Source organism: Drosophila gunungcola, unplaced genomic scaffold, assembly GCF_025200985.1.
Source record: "Drosophila gunungcola strain Sukarami unplaced genomic scaffold, Dgunungcola_SK_2 000078F, whole genome shotgun sequence".
Classification (NCBI taxonomy): Eukaryota; Metazoa; Arthropoda; class Insecta; order Diptera; family Drosophilidae; genus Drosophila; species Drosophila gunungcola.
In genome coordinates, this window is record NW_026453241.1 from 137,845 (window position 1) to 156,409 (window position 18,565).

At 38.7% G+C, this 18,565-nt stretch overlaps 1 protein-coding gene across 1 annotated transcript in view; it reads left to right on the plus strand.

Annotated features, from left to right (window-relative positions):
* Window positions 1–18,565, plus strand: part of LOC128264803 (neuroglian) — a 39,210-nt gene that overhangs the window by 15,389 nt on the left and 5,256 nt on the right. The window contains 4 exon segments of the mRNA XM_053000477.1: window positions 335–611; window positions 991–1,120; window positions 15,491–18,304; window positions 18,363–18,530. Coding sequence (XP_052856437.1) covers window positions 542–611; window positions 991–1,120; window positions 15,491–18,304; window positions 18,363–18,530 — 3,182 coding nt within the window. The 5' untranslated portion in view covers window positions 335–541.

Here is an 18,565-nt window from a genome sequence, read left to right on the forward strand (position 1 = left end):
GAAGCTTTTTAAAACATATTAATGCAATGTATGTACCTACGTAATTCCCCTGGACAAAGAAGCGCTTTTGATGAGACATCTGGTAGTCATTAAGTCAACACTTTTCTCGTTGAAATCAAGTTAAATAATCGCATTACTCATGGCTCTTTTTCTTCTCCCATTTTCTTTGCAGACAAGAGATGTGCTAAAGTTTTTCCCGCCACCCAACCGCCCACATAGTATTGCCAGTTCACTCGCACTCGCACTCGTCGCGTCGCGATTTTCGCAATTTTCGCAATTGAAAAGTGTAAAGTTCTAGACGCCATTATCATCGTTGTCATAATCTCATTTGCAGTGCAACAGCAGAAAGTAATAAAAGCTCGGCTCGCATGCAATTTTCATTAGTGGGAAAATTGTTTGATATTTAAGAGACACCCGAGGAATAAACCGAATCAACGGCAGACACATTCCAAAATAAATTAATAATAGAAAAAGAAAACTAAAAACAAAAACAAAAACGAAACAACACTCGAGGGGGCGAGCGGAGAGTCAAACGACGAAAATGTGGCGGCAGTCAACGATGCTGGCCGCGTTATTAGTGGCCCTGTTAGCGGGCAGTGTAGAATGCAAAGGTAAGTAAATTAGAAATAAATTAAGCTAAAAATGGAAGTTTAATCTGTAAATGTTGCCCAATAATTTTGTCCATACTAAAAGGAACACTATGACATTCTCATAACTCACTTGGGCTTTATTTATAGAATTTAAAGAGACTCATTTGAACCGATCATAGATCACCTGATGTGTGTTCCTTAAAACTTAAAGCCCTGATCGCCTCTAAAGTGTATACCCCGCAGTCCTGTGCTTAAAATTAGTAAACAATTTAAAAAAAGTGCTAAAAATACTCAGGGCTTTTGAAGGGGAGTCCACAATTTATGCGATCAATTAGTTTGCTGGAACCCAATGCTCATCGATCTTTCCCCTTGTCTCCAATTTCTTCCGCAATATCTTTAGGCAACACCCCACCAAGAATCACAAAACAACCGACACCCGGGGAATTGCTCTTCAAAGTAGCGCAACAAAACAAGGAGAGTGACAATCCATTCATTATCGAATGCGAAGCTGATGGACAGCCCGAACCAGAGTAAGTTAACGATCAGGAATATATATACATATATTTAAGGTTCCAAAGAACAAAACTAAAATTATGAAAATAGTTCGTACGGCTAATTTGAATAGATCTTTTTTATATCTCTTCGGTGCCTATATATTTATGTAGTTCTGCCCTCTATTTTAAATCACGTAAATCAAATTTAAGCAGTCGCGTCTACAAAGTATCATATACCATACCAAAATTCGTTTCAGAAATCAAATTTTGTTGTTTGTTTATTTCAGCCTTGTTGTTATAGACTTGTTGTTTTTTACGAAATATTTCGTCACAAGTATTTTTAATTCACTAGAGAACAGCGAAAAGCTTATTTTAAAGGAACTTGATGTATCAAGTCTGCCCTAAAAAATAGTTAAATTATTAATAATGAAAGTTTCTAAGAATCAGAAACACTTTTAACTTCACTGTTTTTTAGGGTATTAATATTCAAAATATTAAATTGTTGTCGAGCTATTTTTGTCGCCGAATCCTCCAAAAATATATTTCTAAATGTGTTCAAAAGTTTGATTTGGCGTCTTCTCCAATTGTAATTCTGTGATGATGCAAGTCTTTGAGGAAGTGAGTGTTATTCGTTTCTCTGAGTAATCCATAGACTTCGGCCATAAGAGCGATTTGAAACTGTTTCCTAAACACGTTTCGTTTCGGCTGTTTTATTCATAGTTTTTAATCACTTTTTTTTTTAGTAGAGCGTGTTCTTAGTACCCATTGCAGGGGATTTGAGTCATTCGGTTGAAAAATGAGGAATTTGAAGTTTAACACTTGTAGAAGAGGGCAAGCAGCGGCTGCTGATGATGGTATGACCTCATTGCCAAAGAACAGGAGGGGTGTGGACATAAACGGAATAGAACAGCAGCGGCCCAATGTGCCATCAAAACATTCCAAGTGTCTGAAAATATTTTTGTGATGGTAAAATATAAAATAAAAATAGTTTTCCCCTTGCTCTTATTCTAACAACTAAAAATCAAGTGCTTAATGTCTTTAATTATTTGTTTCATATTTGTACTCATAAAAACAAGTGTAACATGCATAAATGAACAAATAAATTAAGAGCAGCTAAATCATGGTAAAAAAACAGTGCATTGGGCTGAAAATGTAAAAAAAATTTTGAAAACGTATAAAAACAGTGCCATTTATGGAATCACATACTGAATGCTAGAGCCTTTAAAACAATTCAAATTTCTTTGGTAATTAAGATTTTCAAAAAAATTACAATTTGTGAAGAGTTGTTCAAATTAAGATAAACATAATTTTGTTGATATAAGAAGACGTTATAAATCGATACTCTATAATCTGTTTTGGATTTTCAAATTAATATTGTTATTTAATATGAAACTATATTCGCTTTATAAAACATTGGCGACTTTTTTAATGGATGTATACTGTATTCTGATCAAAATTGGCACCAACAACAAGTGCAGTCAGTGCGCGAGCAGTGCAGTAGCAGCGCTGCCGACGTCGGCAGAATAGCAACAGATGGCCGAATGCCAGGCACACACAGATACACACACACACACACACACACACACACACAGAACGTGAGAAATGTGCAAGAATAATAAGAAGAAGAAGCAAAAGGAATGAGAAAATTTTGTGTTGTTTATTTTTACACGTACAAAATTAAAATGGGTTAATAGTGGGAAATGTGTGCGCTTTTCTTTCGGCCCTCTCTCCGTATCCCCCTCTCACTCTTTCGCACTAACGCCCTCTCTTTCGCAGCAAGTGGTTCAGGTACAGTGTTAGAAAAATATAAAAAATTTCAGAGGCAAAGCGGTAATATCACAAAAACCAGTTTGACCGGATGGTCAAGCACGCTGAGAATTTTAACCAAAACGAAATGGAAACAAATTATAGGAAAAAAAGGAATGAACTCAAGCTATATGTGCCGGCAAAGCATTACGTAATTTTACGGGACAATTTTTAACAAATTTTCCCTGAATTTATACCGAATTTTTTTAGGAGTTAAGAAATATTTTCTTTTGGGCGCCAAAAGTAAAGTAAATATTACAAGAAGTAAATGATAAAATCCATTTTATTGGCCAACGGAAAATTTAATAAATATAATAATAATCCGCAAAATTTACTAAATAAAGCCAAAATAATACCATAAGTCTCAATTAAATAAATCGAAAGTCTCTCGACATTTTGTAATTGCAAAATAGTTGCGGACTTGTGAAAGATATATATTACAAAGCAATACAGTGTGGGTAGTAAACGTAAATTACTGGCCAATTTTCGTATTTTATCTTAGGCATGTAATAATGATAAATTACAGCCATTTTTCTCTCTCATTTTTAATTCATAAGTATTGGTTATGCTCGTTGGTTTGTGTTGGTTTCAACTGTACAGAGAAAAATATATTATATAGTCATGCTATTACAACTACAACTTTAAAAATATTGGTAAAGCTGCTTTAAAGTTCGATTTGTTGTTATAGCGGTGCAAATATAAAAAAAAGTTTGTATTTTAGAACATTTTAATTTGTGAATGAAATTATTATACAACGTATGGGTCAAAACATAAATTTAATTAGGCTTTTAAATATTTTTTACAAAATATTAGTCTTCGAAAATGTGTAATAATAAATAAAATAATGTACAATCATTTCATAATGTTATATTTACTGTCACATAATTTTATTTTTTTTAGTTGCGGTGTATAAAATCTGAAATTAGGCCGCATAAATTATAATCATATTGGACTTTTTTCTGTGCTTGCATTACATCAGTGGCACGCTTAATTTTCTATTTTTTTCCTATCTGGGTTTTTTTTTTGTGTGGTGCATTCTATCTATATATCCACATCTATATCTATCTATACGCCTCTGTGATTCGGCCTGACATACTTTTATTGTTGTCATTGGCCGATGTCTGGTGTCGCTATTTAAACTTTTTCTGTTGCTACTTCGTTGATGATGTTGCCGCTGTGTATATTTTTGCTATTGCTGTTGCTGTTGCTGCAGCAAATGCATAACGAAATGCGTGCACAGTTATTTTTAGATAGCAACGTAAAGCGATTCAATGATTATGATTTAATGATAAACGATTCGGATGATAATGATTATGCTGTTAGGTTTTTTTTTTACCCGTTGCACCCACATTTTGAGGGTAGAGAAATGTTTTTCCTGGCTTTATAAGGAAAATATTTCATAGTTCGGAAAAATGTATTTATAACTGTTTATAGAATTTTACTGCACATAAAAATGCGTGATTCACATAGTGAAACCAATTTACGAAATTGAGTGTTTCTGCCTTTCTTGCCAATGTTTATCTAACTTTTAGAAATTTATTTTATATGGTTTTAGCTAATTTAAGACTTCAAGATTGTAAAATGAGTCAGATTCTCGAAGTGGGTATTTCAATTGATTGCATTTAATATTAAGTGCAGACACATCTGGTCGGTGGATAGAAACAGAACCAACTGACGCATCGAGAGATGATTAATCCGAATGGATATAAAATCAACAGAGATTAAACAATGAAAAATAAGCAACATGAAATTAAAAACGTGTTTCCTAATCATTTATCATTCGTTTTGTGTTACAAATTTTCCCCTGAGGCAAGTCTACGATTATATCTGCGTATTACTTTCCCTTTTTCATTGTCTTCTTTTCTTTCAAATGGAACTATTTCCATGTGGTTTGTGCCTCGCCTTTTCTTTTCTTTTAAGTTGCAGTCGAGGAAGTTAAGCAGTTCAATTGAACCGGGTTAGAGCTCAGTTATTTAAGCCTCTCAATTTTTCTCTACACATTTTGAACATGTGAAATAAAAATAAATGTTTTTTAATCTGCCCTTGAATTTTAAAGAGTTTGGGCACAGCTTTGAAAAGAAAATGAAAAAAAAAAAACTTACGCTGTTTGATTTTCAAAAGTTGTTTGCTTGAACTTTGATGAAAACAAGTTTTGTGAGTTTATTTTTATGCATGTGTGGGAGCCATGATAATCATATTAACTTTAAAACAGACAAATACTTGGGTTTTCTTTTGTTTAATACTTTGAAAAATGATACAAAACTCAAGCAAAGCTTTAAGGTTACGCTTATTTTATGCACAGCCCTAATTCTTTTTTCATCGTAAGGAAAATTTTATTACAAAATTTTTTGGACAACCCTTTTTTTTACTTCATAATTTTGAAACCATACCATATATTTTTAACTTGTATTTTTTTTCGTAGGTTTTTCGCCTAGAAGAAGGCAAATAAAAAGTAATCCTTGTGACCCAGAATATTTCGCATACGCAGTGAAGGACGCCAACAGCTGCCAGCTGCTGAAAGATAAAATAAGATAAATTTATGGAAAAAGGAGTCGAGTTGAAGGCTCATTGATTTTTCACACCACGTTACACAAAGTCCTTCAAAAGCTGTCGCTACTAGTTCATGTCCTTGAATGTTATTTTTCTGCGCTCCAATCCACTTGGAACACCCTCCCTTACATTTTCCATCTCCCCCTCATTAATTTTGTTTTTAAGCTTCATGTTTCCCTAATGATTTTGTCTCGTCAGTTTGGCGCCAACTTTGCTACTGTGCCACCCCCGAAAAAAGTAAAATCAAGGGAAAAGGGGAACAAAATATAGGAAAAAACTGCAACTGAACAATTCAGTTGTTAAGTAGTCCGATTAAAATCCGGAACTTGCAACCCCAAAGAGATGGAGTCATCAAATGTCTGGAATAAAAGTCCGCAAAAACAGTAAATACTTTTTAAGATGATCAATAAGTCCTTGTTGGAAGACAATATGTACAAAGATCAATGTTGTTGAATAGTTGTTTTACCTTTTGAAATAATTGGCTGAAATTAATAAAAAAAAATACTGCCAATTTAAAACAAGTAAAGAGCTAAAATTGTATAATAATACATTTGCAAGAATTTCAAGTCATCCAAGCTTGACTGTACTTCCCGTTTGGTGTCGCTCCCCTTCGAAGACATGATTCATGCGAATCAATCAAACTTTTTGGGCACAGGACAAACAGAGGATGAGGGGTTAAAGGTTATAGTGGGCTGTGGGCGGTGGGAGTTAACTGATGACGACGTTCTGGTGTTGTTGTCTCGGCTTGCCATTTTGTCATTTATTCGGCTTCTATGCCCGTCTCGCTTCCGCTCGCTTTCCCCCTTATTTTGGGCTATTGCGCATATGAAGAATTAACGAAGAATCGGGGAAAGAGGAAGAAGCGTAAGCAAATCGGAGGGAGTATCTTGTGGCATATTTAATGCAGCCAAATTGAAGAAAATCGATGAACGGCGAAAGCGGAAAAAATAAGGCTAAAAGAGTAATAAGAGTAGGGCTTCCTATATCAATTGTATTTCTTGGGAGGGTGGAAAGAAAATGAAGATATTACTTACTTATCGAATACAATATGACTCACTGTTAGATGTTATAAAATAGGTATTTTTTAATGCATTTAGTAGATTATATTATATTTATTTATATCAAGCTTGTTAATTACTGTTAACAACGCCTTATGATCAGGAAAGCAAACTTGTCCGAATTAAACATCACAAAATTTAAAAATACATGTTAAAAGATTAAAACAAAAACTTTAACAAAAAAGCAAACATTAAGTTCTTATATGATCAAACCAAAACTCACAAAACCATAGAGAACATTAAACATGGCTGAAATGAAACCATCAAAAATCCCCATATAATGAACTCTAAAGATCTCGAGATCTGCGCCATTTCGACATTATTCTGCAGTCGAAATTCCCCTCACCATAAAATAAATCATAAAAACTTGCACTCAGATCTCTGGTCAAAGATTATTGTCAAGTAAAGCCTGTGCTCAAAAAGTTAAGAACTTTTTTTTGTAGCTTTTACTAAAGTTTTCTCACGTTGCGTATTGCATTCATGATCATGATTCCTCATTCCTGCTTTCATGCCCGCCTTCTTGTGTTCTTTTGCCGACGACTTCTAACGGTGGCTCGAGCGCTCTTTAACCCTTTTATGTTTTTGTGGACCCAAAAGAGGGGCAAAAAAGCATTACGCACATAACAATTACGAACGGAATGAGTAGTTTCAGGGTTTCTTCTTCGGGCTTCGTGACTTTAATGACGTTGCATAACGTTGGGAATTTAAATATGAAAACCCAAAATGATATCAACGTATTTTTGGACCTCGCCATTTCCGGTTCAGGTGTTAGCGTGGCCTGAACGTCTGTCCACAGGTGTCTTCTTCAAGCGTCTTCCCCATTTTCTTTTCGCACACGAATTTCCATTTGTTTAAATAAGTAAATGTTTACGTTTATTGATTCCGCTGTCAAAAACAGAAGCATCGTCTAAAATGCTATCAAAACAAAAGGCACACAGGACAAAAATGTATGGTACTATTTTAATATAGTTTAAATTTTCAAAAATTTGGTTTCAGGGAAATACAAATAAATAAAATTTTATTAAGGACAACCTGATGTGTCAAAAAAGGGAAAAATTCCACATAAACATTATTTCTCACCTCATCGATGATTTAATTACTAACATTTTCGTCTGCTAGGTCACTATAAGAAAAACCATTTTTTTAAACAAATTTTTTCCGTGGGTTTTCTTTAGCAAATATTTCATAAAAATCTGTAAAATATTTAATATATTTTATGAAAACTTTTTGAACCCAGTTTTTATATGCAATACATTTTCTCAGTGCACAGTTCTATTGCCCACGAAAGGTAACCATCGATTTGTGTGCAAAAGGGATGGCAACAGTGTTTTTGGGGGATGCCCCTTGGGCGGAAATGCTGTTGCTATCGAATTTGGGGGGCCAAAATTGTATTTAACTGGCCAACATGCATACACATATGTCAGGCATTCGGCCAAAACACGGCTTGTAAATGAAGGCATTATTCAAATTTTAATGTTGGAATTTAACCATAATATTTTTAAATAGTAAAAATAACTTGGTAGCTTGGCTATATCAGCTAAAATAACCAGCTATTTGTTCAAATTAGCTTGTATAGAAATAATTTCTTATTTGTATAAAATAAGTTAAAAAAAATATATTTTAAATTCTCCTTTCAGCTCTCATGAACGAAATAAATTTTCTTTTTTTTGCAACATTGTTCTGTGCATTTACTGAAAAACGAAAAACCCAAAACCGCCACTCATTCAACTTCCCACTGGGACAACTCCCCCTAACAACAAACTTTTAAGCCTTCCTCCAAATTCCCACACAATCCGCATCATCGTCATCATCTTTTATAGCTCGTAAAACCAAAAACGGCTTTTTAAATATGTACACCATACATACAATATTTGCAAGTCGTTAGACGACTACTCAAACTCATTCCCTTGCTAGATGTTCCGGCATCCTGTTGCAACATAGAAAAAAAAACAACCAACTTCTGGAGGAAGGAACACCATTCATTCGATTCAAGTATGTGTGTGTGCATTGGAATGCGGGTGCAACTCTTCAAGGGGATTCCCTTTTTCCATTTCCCTCCCTTCTTCTGCACAGTGGAATCAATCACTTTGATATTTCTATCTTTAATTATTTAATTAAGTCTTCAAAATGCCATAGGTGTATTGACTATTACCATTTATTTAGAAATATTATTTGAGTACATTTGTCTTGACATTTATTTGTTTATTTATTTTGGAATTTTTCCACTGTACCCGAAGCTTTGATTCTCGTCTTTGTTTCATGTCAGATGTTAAGTACAAACTTTGGTGCACCGCCATTCCCTTTGGTGGCTGTGTTTTCATTCAATTCAGTCAGTGGAGTTATGCCTGGCTAGATGAGTCATCGTCCTACCCCGTTCCCCAACTCCTGGCCATCGGACCCCATTTTGTATCCCCCTTTCTGAGACCGGCACGTGGCAACTCTTTTGCTGTTTGTTTTAGCTAAAAGCGTTTGTTGCTCCCGTCTAATCCTTTTCAATCTGGTTTTGCAGCCCTTCGCCCGTCTCTTTCGCTTTGCGAATCAATAGAAAAGGAGTTTCTCTATCCACACAGAGAAAAAATCCTCATATTATACCATATCATATTGTATAATATTTTAATATTGAACTATTTAGCAACTCTATAATCCATATTTTGATATAAATTTGTAATACATCATTTTCTACGCACATATCAAAATTCAGAACGATGTAATTAAAAATGTGTTAAATGTTTTAGTAATGGCCTGAACTGAAAACTCTGTAATAGTCTTTCTGGAAGGTACGTTTTTCTAATATATCAATATATAGATGGAAACTTTTCAAGACATTTTTCTAATAAAAGTATTGCAATTCAAATACAAAATCCTCTCTGTACATAGTTATCAACCCTTTTAGCTCTTAATGTGCTGTAATTGCAGTTGAAAACGCATTGAAAGACACACAACTGACATTTGACATCGTTGATATGATGAGCCAAATCAAAAGTCAGTGGGAAACACGAGTTATATATAGGGTGTCCACTTGAACTTGAGCAACCTCGACGAAATAAAACAGAACTGAAAAATTGCTGCCGATCGCCTCTAGCTAAATTTGTCTGACTCTGACTTGATGATTGCCTCAATGTTCCGGTGATTCAGTCGGTGCCCCAATGTTTGTCTTCATTTTCAATGCTGCTGCGTGTCTGTTGTAATTTTACTTTATTTCATTTGCTGTAATTTTCGGCAGATGGAAAAAGATATTGGGCAATCCACAGAAGGGCACGACAATGTCAATTCTTCTTATTTTGTTTTATCCGTATGCTTGATTGAAAGAAAGTCAGCAATAAGCACGAACAATTTGCTTACATGATATCAGAGTGTTTTATTTAAAATATTTTAGTTAGTTTTAAACGTTTCGTGTATTACATTTATACAGACTTAGACATAAAATATCAGTTAATAAATACATTTCTAAGTTCTAAAATTTGTTTTATTTATAAAATGATTTTTTTGAAATTACCTAACATCCTGATTTCGTATGTAGGAAGTATATCATTTTTCGTGGAACAACCCAATTTGTCACAAAGAAAAAAAAACGGAGTGCTTTAGTTAAGTTTATTAGAGTAGACATTTTGGGGTGGAACTCTCGATTTCCCAGTTAGTTGTTTCCTTTGTCCCTGGGGTCGTGGTCGCACCTAATTTTCATTCTGCCTGGCTCTCGAGCACATCCATCAACTGTTGCCATGCCAGGGGTCACAGGTCGGGTGTCACCTGCTCCTCCGGCTCCTTTTCCTCATTTTCGTTTTCCGGCTGCTTCTTTTTGGGACTTCCATCGATTGTGCAATGTCCTATTTTCGTGTTTCGTTTTGTTGTTATAGTGTGTTGATACCTTGGAGACGCTTCCGCTTTCCTCACTTTTCTTTCTTTTTTTTTTATAACGAAATTCAGGCAATGCTCTAAAAGAATATATAAAACTATCATTGCCTGATTCGGCAGGTGCTTTATACGTTTTTTTAACAGAGAAAAGAAAGGAAAAATACATTTTTGAGAGTTCAAAGCACGCGGATGCAACAATACAATTAGGTTGCATACAATTTATTTCGTGCCTGTTCCAGTTGTAGAAGTTTTAGTTTAGTGTCTTTCGGTGTCATTGCACGTTTGACATGCACAAAATGTCAACAACGATGACGATGATTCTTGCGAATTTCAATTCCATTTGTTGTTTCCCTGTCTTCATTTTCCCTACCCTCTTCAGTTGGATTTCCCGAATCAGTATTAGCCGAAAAAGCTTTCTGCTGTTCTGCCCGCGGCTCAAAAACGGACTTTGGTCCTTGGGCCAACCCTTGTCAGCAGCTCCTCTATTTCCACTCGGTTTCCTCCTCGTCCGCTCAAAACCCGGAGGCCATTTAAAGTTCTGTTGCCATTTGGCCGCCGACAAAATTCACGGAATTAATTCGGATAGAGAACCAAGCCAAAAGGCAATGTACCCTAAAGTCGCATGGGAATATGAAAAACGTGACTAATTTGGGTAATGAAATACAAGAAATGCCTAATTAATTTAAATGTTCTCTGTGACGTGCTAGGGGAGCCATAAAAAAATATATAAATTAAAACAAATGTCGGTATTTGTAGGGAGCTGCAAATTAATTTACTAAAACCATTGTTAGGAATAAAAACGTTAAATAAATATTTGTTTCAAAAGTAATAATTTTAAAATAATTTAATTTATTCATTATCTACTTTTATTTCCAGACTTGCTCTTCATAGTAATTATATCTTGAAATCCGAAGAAATTACATTGTTTTTTATTAAACAGAAATGTATGTCTTAATGGGATATTTCCGAAGTGAGGTGCTCACTTACCTTGTTAGATCAATATTTTTTGATGGCTAATAAATACGCCGCCGCCTTAACCTGTTGCTTAGGGTATAATTATACGCGGCTAAGTGCAGGATGCGGCTCCCTAAGACCTAATACTCATTTTGGCCCCTTCTTGCCGCTTTTGTTTAACTTTGGTCTGACCCCCCCCCCCCCCACACACCACTCTGTCCAGTGTCTCGCCGTCTCCCCCACTTTCTTCCGGGCCCCTCTTGTCCCCGTCTTCCCCTCTTTCAAAGCTCTTCCCTTCAGCTAAAAGCGGTTTTGGCTTTGGCTTTGGCTTGGCTTGGCTCTTTTGCTTTTACTTCATGCCATCGCAAGCCCACAGTGGCGGTCATAATTAAAGAACCTATGGTGAAAATCCTTAAATAAATCATAAACAACCAAGTTCACTAAAATGAAAGCAATCAAAATAAGTTTACACAAATCTTCTTTTAAAAATTAAATTGAAAAAAATTGTAACAAAACAAAAGTGGTCAGAAAAAGAAAAAAGAACAGACATAATAATTTCATTACATAATTTTCATTTATATTTTATTGCGAGTGAAAAACTTTAAAGTGCTTTATGCAACAGTTCACAACAAATTTTAAAGTGAGCCTATTTACTTATGCTAAAATTAAAAAAAAGCTACCAAAAGAAATTTTCGACTCCTAGTTAAATGCATGTATGTGTATGTCTGCTATGAAAATGTATGGAGGTATATATATATAACTGGGTTATACATGTATATATATCCCCCCCCCCCCCCCCCCCCCTCTTATGTGTCCACTTCCCTTCGTCTGTGAGCGTGGAAAAAGTATGCTACGGCATTCTGTTATTTTGCAACCCCAAAAAAGTAATGCCGAGCAAGAGCGGGCCCAACCGCCAAGCCCCACCCACAATTATGCAAAGCAGCGTGTGTGTGTGTGTGTGTGTGTTTTGGCCGGGCTGATGAGTCATCAGCAGCCATGTTCTGGCACTTCTTGGCGCGTTTTCCATACAGATTTCTATCGCTGAAGGGCCCGGCAAAAAACAGTGGCTGGCAAAAGCAGCTGAGGAAAATGCTAGGGGCTTGGGAAAAGCAAGGGGGTTGCACTGGCGAAGGACTGCGAAGAAGTTAAGTGAAGCCAAGTCAACCCTAAAACTATCAGTGCACTTTGGGGTTAAGTGGTGTCGAGCTGGGAAAAGAAGTAAAATAAAGGAGCTCTACCACCAAGCAGCTGCTTAAAAAAAGGATATGTAAACAACATATAGAAAAGACGAACGGCGGATAAAGAAGCTTGAAACATTAAAAATATATAGAAATTTAACTTAAAACTACCTTCTACTAGTAAAAGTTGCATTGAAAGTATACATAGTGAAACAATAAAAATAAAATATTTTCTTACTTTAAAATTGTTTTGTTCATACTTTCCATTTTGAACCATTTATGTTATAAACCATATTTAATTTTAAATTACATTTTTTTTTTAGTTAACATGCCTCTTAGAAAGCGAGATACCCTTTGAAAAAATCATAAGAACAAATGCAGAAATCGTTCAACTTGCAAATGGGCGTATTCCTGGGGGCGTGACTGTGTGGGCGTCGATAAGGCGTGGCCGAGCAGCTGTTGTCTGGCCATTTAGTTGTTGTCTTTGGCAACCGTTGCAGGTGACCGCTCCGCTGGCAGCGGTATAAAAGTAAAGGCAATGCCAATGTTTTGATGGTGTCGAGCGATGGCAACAGACGCCGTGCTTAACCGCTTGACTGCCTCTCCACTATCCTGGTATTTTGGTATTCCGGTATTCTGGTATCCTTCTACTCTTTTATCCTTTGCCATCCACCTTTTCAGCCACTTGGCCATTTGGCCGGCAATTTATTGACCCGCCGACCAGTTTGTTTGCCTGGTGTATAGTTTGCAGTTTGGCGGGGGTGCGATGGCTTAATGTGTCATTGGTTACTGCTTTTAGACTGTTTTCAGTGGGGGTTTCCTTCCCACCTTCGATGCACGTGGCCTGATATGGAAATCCTGGTATTTCGCTGTCTCATTGGCTCACTTTTTGACCCCGGAAAAAGGATTGGCCAGGGGTTGCAATTCACTTTTCATTGCCACAAATTAACTGGTGTTTATGAGAAGGCTGGCAACTGAATTAAATTGACATTGATAAATTAATAAAACTATTAATAACTAATATAACTTAGTTACTATATTTCATAGCTTTTAATTAATTTAATAAATGTTCTTTTAGGGAATTTTGTAATCTCAAAGATGAGTGCTTGATCTAAAAAAGCAGGGAGTCGTAATATTATTAATTAACACACAATAAATGTAAACTTTCACATTTCTTTACGATTTTTTGAAGTTCTGTGACAAAGCCTTTAAACTTTTAATGAAATAAATTTAAATTCAACTCGATAACAAAAAATTATATAGAATTTTCGTTATATTCCGAGCACTTTTAATTGGAACACCGAACCAATTAAGAGCTATCTTCATAATCAGCATACCGCATCCTATGAAATCAGTTGAGTCACTTTGAATGCAGTTCAACAAACCCACCGATCCCCCCTCGCCACTCCAGATGCAGCAGAGTTCTCTTCACAGTTCAACTTACAACACTTAAAAACAATTCAAATGATTGACCTATTGCATGACCCGTCGTCAAGACCGAACCCAAAAAGATCCGATGAAAAGTGCTGAGAAGGGGGATACTTTGGAAAATACTGCTCAAGTATGGCAAACAAAAAAAAAAGAAAAAAACAGAAATAAAAAAAGATGCTTAACAAGCTCAAGCAGCGCGGCTTGTTCACATAATTGACTCGAACTTTTGAGTTTTGTGTATACAAAAGTCTACAACTATTTACAATTGCGGTAGAAATAATAGTAGGCTCTTCAGAAACTATAATTTAAATAGAAACTAAAAATGCCTGGTATTAATTAACATCCAATTATATTTCCATTACAATTTAAAGTTTGTTAGATGTTAAGTGGCGGATATACATATATATAAATGAAATATAAACAAATACATTTGATAGCTTTAAATACCTTTATTAAATAAAAACCAGAAATGAGCCATACAAATATGTATTTTATAGTTTTGTGAAAAATATTATTCAAAGACCGCCAGTTATTCTTCCCCCAATATCCATATATCTATATCATTTATAGAGATTAACGGCTGGCATAGTTACAGAACGGGATAAAAGAAGCCAGATAAAAACTTAAACAACATATCAGCAAAAACTGGGTTCAGCTCGTTGACTTCCTTTTGCCGCTTAATTGCAATTACTTGAGACATGAAACAAGCAAAAATCTGCCATCCCCTCAATATCCCTTCCCCCGATTACTACTCACTTCAATCAACATTTTTTGCAATTGGAAATTAAGCAAGTTGTCATAATTTGTGCAAAAAAAAATGTCTTAATTTTCTTCTTTGCTCGCCGCTTTGCGAAATCTTGATTAAGCTAAATTAAATGTGGAAATTAAGTTGTTAGAGAGTCTAGGTCTTAATGAGTCGAATGCCAGTGAGGAAATGCGGAAAACTGTCGAGTGACTAATGGAAAGAGGCGGGAAATGGGACTTACATATGTTCGAATAAACAATTAAGAGAATTAGATAATCCCACCGGCTGAGGCAATTAATTGTTATGATCTGAAAACTATAGCCTCTTAAATACTCAGCTTGGTAATTAAAAGTAAATTATATTTATGGCTTAATCATTTGATTGAGTCTACTCGTTAGCAACTGTGAAATCAGTACGTCAGAATGAAGTTATTAATTCACGTTCGAAAAAGTCAAAATTTTATGTTGAACTTAATGCACAAAAATTGTAAGCGTTTATAAGTAAACAACTACTAGAAAAAAATGCAAAGCTAAAAAAAAAAAAACTAATCATTAATTTTTGCAATAATAGATAGTTATAATGTTAAAAATATTGTTTTTATTTGAAACGAAACATTGTTTTTATTGTTTTGAAATACATTTTTTTTACCAATACTGTAATCGAAGTAGTTATATTGATTGTAACAATAACCGAAACCGATATTTGTTTCGGTTCTAATCCCCGATTTAGATATTAAGCTGTAAATATCAATACATCAATGTAAGCGTTATGGGTCCAAAATCGTAATACTATTTGCTGACACAATCCTCTCTCTGTTTTTGTCCCATTACAGATATAGTTGGATCAAGAACGGCAAAAAGTTCGACTGGCAGGCCTACGACAACCGAATGCTGCGGCAGCCTGGCCGTGGAACCCTGGTGATCACTATACCCAAGGACGAGGATCGCGGCCACTACCAGTGCTTCGCGTCCAACGAGTTCGGAACGGCCACCTCGAACTCAGTGTATGTGCGCAAGGCGGAGCTGAATGCCTTCAAGGATGAGCCGGCCAAGACCCTAGAGGCCGTGGAGGGTGAGCCCTTCATGCTAAAGTGTGCCGCTCCGGACGGTTTCCCCAGTCCCACGGTCAACTGGATGATTCAAGAGTCCATCGATGGCAGCATAAAGTCGATCAACAACTCCCGCATGACCTTGGATCCCGAGGGCAATCTCTGGTTCTCGAACGTGACCCGTGAGGATACCAGTTTGGACTTCTATTATGCCTGCTCGGCCACCTCGGTCTTCCGCAGCGAGTACAAGATCGGCAACAAGGTGCTCCTCGATGTCAAGCCGATGGGCGTGAGTGCCTCCCAGAACAAGCATCAGCCCATCCGGCAGTATGTGTCCCGTCGCCAGTCTTTGGCGCTGCGTGGCAAGCGAATGGAACTGTTTTGCATCTACGGTGGAACCCCGCTGCCGCAGACCGTGTGGAGCAAGGATGGCCAGCGGATACAGTGGAGCGATCGCATCACGCAAGGCCACTACGGCAAATCGCTGATCATACGGCAAACGAACTTCGACGATGCCGGAACGTATACCTGCGACGTGTCCAATGGCGTTGGCAATGCCCAGTCCTTCTCCATCATTCTGAACGTCAACTCGGTGCCGTACTTCACCAAAGAGCCCGAATTCAACACCGCCGCCGAGGACGAGGAGGTGGTCTTCGAGTGTCGGGCTGCCGGTGTGCCAGAGCCCAAGATCAGTTGGATACACAATGGCAAGCCGATCGAACAGAGTACGCCCAATCCCCGGCGAACGGTCACGGACAACACGATCAGGATCGTTAATCTGGTCAAGGGGGATACCGGCAACTACGGTTGCAACGCCACCAATTCCCTGGGCTACGTGTACAAGGATGTCTATCTGAATGTCCAGGCCGAGCCGCCAACGATCAATGTGCCTCCCTCGGATGTGTCCAGTGTGGATGGCCGCAACATCACCATCAAGTGCCGTGTGTCGGGTTCGCCCAAGCCGCTGGTCAAGTGGTTGAGAGCCAGCAATTGGCTGACCGGAGGTCGCTACAATGTCCTGGCCAATGGTGATCTGGAGATTCAGGACGTAACCTTCTCGGATGCCGGCCAGTATACGTGCTATGCGCAGAATAAGTTCGGCGAGGCACAGGCCGATGGCTCGTTGGAGGTCAAGGAGCACACCAGGATCACCCAGGAGCCGCAGAACTATGAGGTGGCCGCCGGACAATCGGCCACATTCCGCTGCAACGAGGCCCACGACGATACGCTGGAGATCGAGATCGATTGGTGGAAGGATGGACAGTCGATTGACTTCGAGGCGCAGCCGCGATTCGTGAAGACCAACGACAATTCGTTGACAATTGCCAAGACCATGGAACTGGATTCGGGCGAGTATACGTGCGTGGCCAGGACGCGATTGGATGAGGCCACGGCCAGGGCCAATTTGATTGTGCAGGATGTGCCGAATGCGCCCAAACTCACGGGCATCACCTGTCAGGCCGACAAGGCGGAGATCCAGTGGGAGCCGCAGGGAGACAATCGCTCGCCCATCCTCCACTACACCATTCAGTTCAACACCTCCTTCACGCCCGCCTCCTGGGACGCCGCCTACGAGAAGGTGCCCAACACGGACTCCTCGTTCGTGCTGCAGATGTCGCCGTGGGCGAACTACACGTTCCGTGTGATCGCCTTCAACAAGATCGGCGCCTCGCCGCCGTCGCCGCACAGCGATAGTTGCACCACCCAGCCGGAAGTGCCGTCCAAGAATCCCGACAATGTCGTCGGCCAGGGCACCGAGCCCAACAACCTGGTCATCTCGTGGACTCCCATGCCGGAGATCGAGCACAATGCCCCCAATTTCCACTATTATGTGAGCTGGAAACGCGACATCCCGGCTGCCGCCTGGGAAAACAGTAACATATACGACTGGCGGCAGAACAACATTGTGATCTCCGATCAGCCGACGTTCGTCAAGTACCAGATCAAGGTGGTGGCCATCAACGACAAGGGCGAGTCCAATACGGCTGCCCAGATAATTGAGGGCTACTCCGGTGAGGATCGTCCGCTGGACGCTCCCACCAACTTCACGATGAGACAGATCACCTCGTCGACCAGTGGCTATATGGCCTGGACGCCGGTGAGCGAGGAGTCGGTGCGGGGACACTTCAAGGGCTACAAGATCCAGACCTGGACGGAGAACGAGGGCGAGGAGGGTCTGCGGGAGATTCATGTGAAGGGGGATGCCCACAATGCCCTGGTCAGCCAGTTTAAGCCCGATTCGAAGAACTTTGCCCGCATTTTGGCCTACAACGGACGCTTCAATGGACCGCCCAGTGCCGTCATCGACTTCGACACCCCAGAGGGTGTGCCGTCGCCGGTTCAGTCACTGGACGCCTATCCCCTCGGCTCGTCGGCCTTCATGCTCCACTGGAAGAAGCCGCTGTATCCCAATGGCAAGCTCACCGGCTACAAGATCTACTACGAGGAGGTTAATGAGAGCTATGTGGGCAAGCGACGCGAACACGATCCGCACATCACCGATCCCCGGATCACGCGTATGAAGATGGCTGGTCTGAAGCCCAACACCAAGTATCGCATTTCCATCACGGCCACCACGAAAATGGGCGAGGGATCTGAGTAAGTATTGTAAAATATTATATGAAATTTCTATTTAATACTTACTTGCTCTTTATAGGCTCTACATCGAGAAGAACACGCTCAAAGACGCTATCAATGTGGCCCCGGCCACGCCCTCTTTCTCCTGGGAACAACTGCCGTCCGACAATGGACTGGCCAAATTCCGCATCAACTGGCAACCAAGTTCCGAAGGTCACCCAGGCACACACTTCTTCACCATGCACAGGTAATACTAAAATATATATATACCTATATTGTAAT